At 31.6% G+C, this 10,527-nt stretch overlaps 1 protein-coding gene across 2 annotated transcripts in view; it reads left to right on the plus strand.

Annotated features, from left to right (window-relative positions):
• The window catches only part of Ets98B (DNA-binding protein Ets98B), a 53,573-nt gene extending 51,461 nt beyond the window's left edge, over positions 1-2,112 (plus strand). The window contains exon 6 of one of the 2 annotated variants that reach the window (XM_088270099.1): positions 274-2,112. In XM_088270099.1, the coding sequence (XP_088126225.1) occupies positions 274-464 (191 nt within the window). In that variant the 3' untranslated portion in view covers positions 465-2,112. The remainder of the gene's footprint in view (positions 1-273) is intronic. The other variant, XM_088270100.1, reaches the window with a different exon arrangement.
• The last annotated feature ends 8,415 nt before the right edge of the window (positions 2,113-10,527 follow it).

A 10,527-nucleotide genomic window follows, 5' to 3' on the forward strand; every position in this document is an offset into this window, starting at 1 on the left:
CAAGATAACACTGCGTCGATACGATGCAGTGCCCTATGCACCATTGGCTGCAGATAAGGGTTAGAAAAGAAGAAAGAAAACGCAATACTGATCGCCTTACTTTATATAATTAATGATCAAATAGATATTGCGTCCATCCGATGCAGTGCCCTATGCACCATTGAGTGCAGATTAGGGTGAGAAGCATATGATGTATTGTATTATTTTTGTTAAAAAAGGTACATAATTTATATGTTTTAGGTGGTACTAATTTCTGCTTCGTTTTGTTCGCAGGAAAGGGAGTGTTTAAGATAGAAGATTCCGTCCGCGTGGCCCGCCTGTGGGGCAAGCGTAAAAACCGTCCAGCCATGAACTACGACAAGCTGTCGCGCTCCATCCGCCAGTACTACAAGAAGGGCATCATGAAGAAGACGGAGAGGAGCCAGCGCCTGGTGTACCAGTTCTGCCACCCGTACTGCCTCTGAGCACCGCGCGGCCGCCATCTTGACGAGCCGACGCGAGACTTCGTGACTCGGAAAGAATTCGCCGGTCGCGAGATACAGGAGACTTGTCGCCGAGTTTGATAGTTATTTCCGAGTGGCTGCGCGCTCATCGCCCGAGGCTGTCGAATTTCATCGACGAGAACGGGAATGCGGCTCGCGAAACCTTGAAATAATTATCGTTCACTCGACAACTCTCGCTAGTTCGCGCGGCTTCGTCAAAATGGACGCCATTCTCCGCGTTATTTATTTCTAGTAACTAATCTTAGCCGAAGGATTACAATGTTGTTTCCTTCAACACTTAGCGTACAAACTAATCCATAATTTATTTAATAAAACTCTCGCACAGTTGCAGTCTGCAACGTACGGTGAGTTTTAGTCCGTCGATGTGAACACGACGTCCGTCACGCACTCTGGGCGTATTTGAGCATCGTGATGTATTCGGTCACGATCGTAAAAGCTTTTAATCGTCAGATGTCGGCTAAACCAACGGCCAATCGAGACGCGATAATCTATATTAAGTTTTATCGCCTTTTTGTTCTATTTGATAGAATATTAACGAGTAGGGTATAATGGCACGTGTAGAAAAGCCACGGCGTAATTCACGAAAGGTAATTTTCTGATTTTCGCCCGTCGGCTGCTTAAGACAATAGTACTTAAGTCTATTGTTAAGGAGTAGAGTTAAGTGTTTATTTTTTGCTGACGAATAGGTGTGAGCCGTTTTCGTTCGCTCGACGTGTCTCGAGCGCAAACAGTCCTCGCGAGCCTTTGTGTTCGGTGGAAAAACCCGACCCGACCCACGCTCTTGCAGCCCAGGGCCGGTTTTCCATCCGAGCCGAATGCTGGTACGAACACCCAAACGCGAGCGCAGCTAGACGACACTAGACGAAACGGAAACAGAGCTCCACCGAAAGTTGGTGATTTTTGGTCCCATATATCTATGATATATTTATAGTAAGTTCTATGAACGAATAATGAAAAATAAGCGATATTATTTATTAAGGATTTTTCTGTACATGAGATTAATGCTTTAAAGTATAATGTTCTAGGTTTAGCTTGTCTCGTTCTCATGTGAGATCGGACAAGTATTATATAATGACTAGGTATTTATCTGTAAAAGTAATTCGCAACGACAAAGTTATTGTTATTGCGCAATCACACCAAAACAAAGTAAAGTATAAGTTCTCTGCTTGGGGTCCATTCGGAAATATGAGCTCCTTTCCGAGTGAATCCTGACCGATGTGATAAATCTACAAATAACATTGTACATAGATCAAAACACGCCTTACTAACGTTGTCATTGGGAGAATTTTCACGTGTCCCGCCGATGATATAAAATAAATATAAAATTGGTGAAGGGATCAACATTTTTTTTAAATTGGCATACCTGCCGGGGAGAAAAATCTTAACAAATACGATTACTTTACATTCGATAAAACATAACTAATACTTTCATTAATATAAATTAAATCTCAATATTCTTAAGCTATTAACCCTAGATTTAATTTTTTCGTATTTTTTTATATAATTCATTTACTAATGTTAATAAAATTTATATTGTTTATGTAAAAATGTATTTTTTTGTAAAAAAATGTAAATTTTATTTTCCAATAAAAATCATCACTGAAACTTATTTTTCTCCTCGTTTTATTTATTTGAAAATGTAATTTTATACCCAGAATAATTGAGTAATATCTTTAGTTGATCTTTTATTTATTTGAGAAAACATATAATCAAAGAATGAAAAAATACGTCCATCAATTACAGCTCCTTACCTGACATCCAAGTGACTCTGAAATCTAGCTTCGGCTTATGCAACACCGCTTATCATGGCCATAATAAGGCTTCTACTTTAAATAAAGTAAATAATTTTCTTTACCTACTCGTGAGTGGATTTAATCTTTATGTTTAAAGTTTCTATAATATCATGTAATTCACGAGTGAAAATTGTAGTAAAAAAACACTCGCTTTTGCAGCTCCTGTTGTGTAATAAGTATGGAATATAAAAACCTCAAAAAAGGATAGAAAACTGATCTTCATGATTACATTTTATAAAATTGAACATTTTTACTCTCGTTTATTTTACTTTAATAAATTGACGATTTTTTTCAATAGTATAATTCCAGTATACTAATGCCTTCCACCGGCCCTGTGGATTAAATGATAGGTACCTGTATATGAACATTTAAAGATTCATAATTCTCGTATCGTATTGAATTTGGGTTTTCCTTATGCCAGTAACAAGTTCTCCTGCAACATGATATTTTTAAATGACTTTCGCAAAGATATGAACACAACATGACATTGTATACATGTATGCAAATATTATAACAATAAAATAAGTCATCATCTAGGATCAATATATCTAGGACTTTGAGTAGTGTGGTTGCCAATCATGGGTAGAACTGATGAATGTTACAAGCGTGTAAACACTTAACCAAGCCTATTATAGGTCGTAAGTCCTGCAAATGCCCAGACTTCCGTATTCTTCTTCATGTATATTGAGATGTCAAAAATGTATAAATAACTCCTGAGTGGAGATAATTCAGATTTGTGAACAAGTATTTGGACACACTCAAAATGTTATAAATAAAAGAACTGGTCAAATTATAAGCTACATAAAACAACTGAAAATCATGTTTTCAGGCAAGTCTTCCGTATGTGAATTTAATCCAAGATTTGGACCTTGCATACAAATAAAAAGAGTCTGCTTGATAAAAGTGTTTCTCATTTCAACGAAATTGGCTTTTTTGAAGTCACACGTACTGTCACGAAATTGTTCAATGTTTTTTAAGAGTTCCAAAATATTGAGCAGTATGGTTGTCAATCATGGATTTTGGTGAATATTACGGTGTGTAAATTGTATTTTATTGTTAAAACACATAAAAAATTATATTTGTGAAAAATGTTTCACCCTGTTATGACATTTTCAAACTAATGTGAAGATTAAATCGTCGACCAAATCTATAAATAAATGTGTTGATGGAAAATAAAGCCAAGGAACAGGAAATAGAAAAATAGGGTTAGAAATAAAAATTAAATATGAAATCAGAAACAAACTTATAATAACAACATTTGTGAACAAGTATTTGGACACACTGAAAATGTTGTAAATAAATTATCTGGTCAAATTATAAGATTAAATAATAAAAATGAAAATGATATTTTCTGGCGTTTCTCAGGTTTGGATTATAATCCAGGATTTGGACCTCACATACTAATATAAGAGTTTCTGCTTACTAAAAAGCTTCTTTACATCTCACCAATAAATGTTTCTAGTGAAGATCTAGTGATTCAAGAACAAGGTTTCTAAATTGGTTCATATATATAGATTTTCCAAGAATTTGAGTAGTGTGGTTGTCAATAATGGGTAGAATTGGTGAATGTTACACGTGTGTAAAGTGATCACTTAAACCAGCCTATGACGGTCGTCAGCCCCGTAAACGCCCAGACTTCCATATTCTTCTTCACCTTTGATAAGATGTCAAAAAATAATATGAAAATTATAATACTTAAATAAAAATAGTTTATGTGTTAATATTAGCGGATTGAATTTTATACCTGAGTCATAATTTTCATCGTTAAATAAGTTCTCCTCTCGTTGTTCGGCGGTGAGTAATTTTCCGTAATAATTTCACAATAGCCGTAATACTCCAATACGTAACGTACCTACTAATATTTAGGTCGCCAATGCCTACATTTTACTATAATGGACAGGATTTATTCTTCGGACACGAGCGTTAATTGGAATTGTTTATTTATGCAAAGATATAAATTCCTTAGGTTGTCTACATGGGCACAAAGGGTGACCATTCACCAGGTAATAACATTATCAGATTCCTGGAACGCAGCCTCGAAAGTGCTTTTACGAAAAGGTAATAGAATGAGCACCTGCTTGCACGACCGAGTAGGTATCTTTGCATATTTTCGTCATAATAAATTTAGACTGTACAGTGTACTAACACCAACAGTATAACAACATTTATTTTCAGCCATAAATATATTTAACTGATACTGATTATGAACATTATTTAAATATTGACCGTTTCTTAACAAAACATCGCAAAAGTTAATGTTTTACAGTATTTGGTAAGTAAAGCTTTTTTAGTGAATCTGCTTAAATGTAGACATAATTTGTAAAAAAGATAAACTTTTTGGTGCCATTTGTTAAAGAAAGAAATATATTATTAAATACAAGTTAAAAACAAAGCAGTTTTGATCCTGAGTCGGATTTTAATGTAAATCACAGGTGGTTTAATATTCTGGACATTATTCATTTCATTTGCCAACTTGATTTATAATACTCACCGTATCATTCATATTTATATACATTTAAGTACTGACACACGTCTTTTGATATACACGAATATATTTCAATAAATAATGTAAAATGTATATATATATATATATATATATATATATATATATATATATATATATATATATATATATATATATATATATATATATATATATATATATATATATATATATATATATATAGATGGCTATAGTGAATTCAAATGAAAAGGTTTTTAAAACATAAACCTATTCAATGGTAAAGTATATTAAAAGAGTGATCAGTCCAACAAAAGTTGGAAAATAAGAAAATTAGATTATTCTCTACAAAACTAGATTATTAATATTGATTTCATCCATTTATATAATAATATAAGATGAAAAGTATAAACGAAACAAAGGTTGAAAAATAAAACACATCGCTTGAATTTAAGTTGTGTACTGACATTTCTTGGTAGGACTCCATTCAATATAATAAAATAAGAACTATATAGTTTTTTCCACATACATTTTATTTACCAGTGACCGAATTTCGCCGTTACCAACATCATCAGACCGGAATGTCGGTCAACCAACATCGCTTGATAGACGCGTTACTAATCTTACGTAAAAATGTATTGTTAACATGTTTTATATTTTAAGCATGTACCAGTAAACCTCCTGGAAACGTTTCATTTGTGACACAATTTGCAAACATTTTCGGAATTTTGTTTGCAAAATAAAGTACAGTAGCTCACACAATAGTGAAGTGGTGAGTAAGACGTTAGGCAATGTACGAGCGCAGCTGCACGAAGTGCCCTCGGAGGGTTCATAGAACGTGGAACGTGTCCTCTTCGGCGCACCTTTAATCTCGCCAGATATAATCCAGTTATAGATGTAACTTTGTGTCGGGTTGTGGACTCTTAAGTCAGAGTTTCTGGGTTCGAACCCAATCTACCGCAATTTGATACCTATTTCTAATAATGAGCCGCTTAGGCTCACAGAAATAGTATGAAATCGAAATATTTGAGTAAATAATAAAATCACAAATTTTTCTCTTTTGAATTAAATTAAAATTAAATGAAAAAAGAAACAAAAAATACCATTTTAACATAAAGTAATATCACAACAAGATAACAAACAAAAACACTTTGATAAGTATATTTTTTGCTTCTTTTATAGAAATCCATATAAAATAAGACAATTAATAAATGAAAAACCCAATATGAATATTGTGTATAGTTAGTTTTATAATATTATGCACATAACTTTTTTTTGACAATCCTTTGGCTATGTTGATTACTAAGACATTAACTAAGTAGTGTAGATTACTTTAACTTTAATTCTAGACATTTATTTCTAACGAATTCGGTAAATCACAAGTAATATCACAACAAGATAACAAACAAAAACACTTTGATAAGTATATTTTTTGCTTCTTTTATAGAAATCCATATAAAATAAGACAATTAATAAATGAAAAACCCAATATGAATATTGTGTATAGTTAGTTTTATAATATTATGTACATAAGTTTTTTTGACAATCATTTCGCTTTGTTCATTACTAACACATTAACTAAGTGGTGTAGATTACTTTATCTTTAATTCTAGACATTTATTTCTAACGAATTTGGTAAATCGATCGTCAATTCGAATTGTCATGGAGTTGATATTACAGAAGGAAAAATGAATGGATATTTGATATTTTTCTACCGAATACAAATAAAGTCATCGTTATTTACAAGTACCTATGTATGTATCAAAACTCTGACATTAATTCAGAATCATTATTTGTAAAACATCGACTATTTCAGTTTTGTTACACTTAAAAAAAATATTTAGGTACTGTTAGTATTAAAAATACACCAATTTATTTTTATTGCTAATACTTTAAAATTTATGTCTAAACTTTTACCGTTTACCATGTAAAATAAGTTGATATTTACATATTGTTAATAAGTTAAGTTTTTTTTGTGTTAAATATTCTTTAAAGAATTGGTTTTCCTCTTTTTCGAATATTAATGAAGTGCATTTCCAAGTTTCCTAGAAAAATCTGCGAAAATGAGCTAGCAGTGTGATGACAGCATAAATGGAATTTGGGTCAAAAATATTTACCGTTTAATCGATTCAACATTTGTTGCGTAATATGGTGAAATTATATATTATTCTTTAAAAAATTAAGTTCGCCTGGTGATTTACATATCGCTGACTCCTTTCAAGAACGTCATAAATAAAAAAAACTTGATTTTTCAGGAGAACGTTTTTAAAGTTTAAAAATATAAAACAATGTATTAAAAATAACTACTTCCTGAACTTTTTACTTTGCAACAGATCTTTTTAGGTAAAACCTGGAGGTTATTTCTCCATTTGAAAAATATTTAGTTTATTAAAAAAAATAATTAAACAATACCTTTTCTTCAAAATGCAAAAACATCACTTTCTGCCCTGTAGCGGGTAAATATCAAGTTAAAAATATGCCTCTTTTGCTGGGATATAGTACATTTTTTTAGCATTTCGAAAACATGCACAACTGAAAATTGACGATTTTTGATTTATGACGTTCTTGAAAGGAGTAAGCGATATGTGATATACATGTATACCAAAAAATAACTATTATGTTAAAAATACAGTATGTGCATACGATTTTTGATTTATGACGTTCTTGAAAGGAGTAAGCGATATGTGATATACATGTATACCAAAAAATAACTATTATGTTAAAAATACAGTATGTGCATATATAGATATTTATATCGCAATTTACTGTTGCCATATGATTTAAACATTGATTTCAGATAAGATATGAGTCATTAGTAGTAAATCGTTAAAAAAATGTGAATAGAATTGCAAAAAGCTTTCAAACAGGTGATAGGCATTGGACAAAGTATATTCCAAGATTTAAAAAAATCTTATATGTATTTGGTCTTCATTTTGAATGAAAAATAAAAAATATCCGGTACCAAGAATGCCCCTGAAGGACTCGTATGAAAAGGAAAAAAATTCACAATGCTTTTAATAAAGAAATGATTATTGAAAAAAATGAATATTAAAAAATCCATAAAGCAACAACGCAATAGGAAAAATTGGCAATGCTAAGTGACAACATTTCTCAAGAAGCACGCTGTCAAAGCAATGCAAAAGGAAGCAACGTAAAAGAAAATTCACATTCCGAATTTAAATGAATGAGACCTCAGCCCTAGATCGCAATACTAGATGTTTCTCGAATAAAATGTCTATCTTTCGTAGTTCCTTTATGAAATCTATTCGTCATTGTTCGGTCAATAAACTCTTATTAGTTCCATACAACTGGAGAAAGGGACCTTGTTCACTTTCTCCTGAGCGGGAGGCCTGAAGGCGTCACATTATTGCGTCAGTGCCTTGAGATCCATTATAAAACCGTGCTTCAATCTCTGTTCCACGCTCATCAATTTTATTTTCCCCTATTTTCAGTCCCAGGGCACGATATTCTTAGTAGAGATGGTTTCTAAAAATATACAAAATATTATTTAATTATATTATTTTTTTGACATCTCAACATAGATGAATAAGAATATGGATGTCTGGGCATTTGCGGGACTTACTACTATAACGTTCACCAATCCTACCCATGATTGACAACCACACTACCTAAATTCTTGGAACTTCTAAATACATATAAAGTTCAAATTTAAACATAGTGCTTGAGTCACTAAAATATCACTGGAGACATCTATGGTGAGATGAAAGAAGCTTTTTTATTGAGCAAAAATTCTTTCATTAAAAAAACTCCCATAATTGGAGATAATCCAGATTTTTTAATAAGTATTTAGACACAATATTTAAAAAAATATATAATCATTTATTGGCAGGCTTACGTTATAGATACTTAGTGGATACATTATTTTAAATAATAATAATACAGTGATAACCTAAACCATCAGATGACAGATCATGAACCTTGTAATGTTTAGGCTTCCTACTCAAAAAACCTTATTATGTATTTTCTTTTGATAAATCTATAAATATCTTAATGATTCAATCTAAATAGGTATGTTTACTTTTTCATACAATTGTGTATTATTATCATTTTAACTCCCGTATTGTATCAACACCTTAAGAAAAAAGGGAATCTATTTTTGATTATATGAATTAAATTAAAATGAAAAATCCCTACGAGATCGTAAATACATAAATAAATAATCAGTGGGCAGGGATTCTAATAAAAGAATCGTTTTTTGTAAGGCTGACGTCACACTGGTATGGTATGGACAGGGGCATGCATTCTATATATATGCAGAAAAGCAGTGCCTATCTTAACTTCCCAGCGTGACATAAAAACGCAACCAGTACTTACCCTACCTTACTAAGTAGTACCTAGCTTACCTTACTACCTACCTCTACTGCCTACCCTAGTTAGTAGTACCTAGCTTACCTTACAATCGACCTGTTCTGCCCACCTAAATAAATTGTCTGTGCACACCACTGGGTATGGATTTAGTTAAATGAACACCGAAAAATATTAGGCAAGGTTCAAGTGGGTAAAAAGTAATCAAAAGGTAATTAGTGAAAACTTATCAATTTAATTAGGTATTTTTTACCATGCAGTCTATTATTTAATACCAGCAATGTTTAAATTTAGAGAGTTTTTATTTTTTATTTTTTTCGCCATATGTAATTACTTATTTAATATTCTGAATAAACTAAACTCGTCTCTATTGAACATTTGATGTTTTGGATTTACGATTGTTTATCTCGCACTTACCGATGTGTCAAATTGGGATTTAAATAAGTAAATGAACTGACATCTGATTGGCTACTATCCGGCTGGATACCGAATACCAATAAGTATTTTTTCACACACTAATTAATCAAATTCTTGATGAAGTAGGTACGAAATGAAAAAAAATGCAAATGTTTTTTTTTCTAAATAAGAATCTTAAAAAATAGTCTATCGAACCAACGCGGGAACGGACCATACCAGACGGATAGGGATAAAAAACGCGGGAACAGTTCAAATTTTATTTGAAATTGGTTGGTTAGTGTTACCAGACGGATAGGAATAAAATGGCAAAAAATACATGATAATTGCTAGAAAGAGATAGAAACGCGCTAAAAAGAGATTTAGGTGTCATCCACATTCCATTATTTAATTTTCGAATTATCTTTGTTTTTTTCCCCATTGGAACATGGAAATCATTGTGTAAAATACTAAACGTTATATTGGTAGCAATGAAATAAACGAACAGGAGTACAATTGATAACCGGTTAGAAATATTTAGTTATGGTAAAAAATTCGGTTATATTCGGTTATCAAGAATTTGAGACTACAAAAACAGGTAGCTAGCTGCGGTACCGTAGTGATCTGTGATTACCGCGCATAAATTTAAATTAGAAACGCTTATGGTTAACGAATAATGGATAATAAATATTATATCGAATTCGTTGATGACTTCAGTATCGAATACTCGATCATAGATAACGGAGATTCCAAAGTATGTTAATGATTAATAAATATTTGATTATATATATTTGATAAAGCTGGTAAAACAATTATTATTTAGTAACTAAAAACCTTTATTCGGTAATCATGCTCGATTATTATTGCAATATATGGTGTACAAAAATATAAACTACATAACAAATAAATATAATAATAATAATAATAATCGACAACGTTTAAAATGTTTTTTTTTTTAAATATTTATACCACATATTATATGTTAGGTTACTTTATAAAATATCTCATTGTGCTTTGAAAGACGTGGAAAATAACAATCGATTAATTCTTA

Source organism: Brachycentrus maculatus, unplaced genomic scaffold (assembly GCF_059751285.1).
Source record: "Brachycentrus maculatus isolate JH-2025_06_01 unplaced genomic scaffold, ASM5975128v1 h1tg000370l, whole genome shotgun sequence".
In the NCBI taxonomy this organism is placed as follows: domain Eukaryota; kingdom Metazoa; phylum Arthropoda; class Insecta; order Trichoptera; family Brachycentridae; genus Brachycentrus; species Brachycentrus maculatus.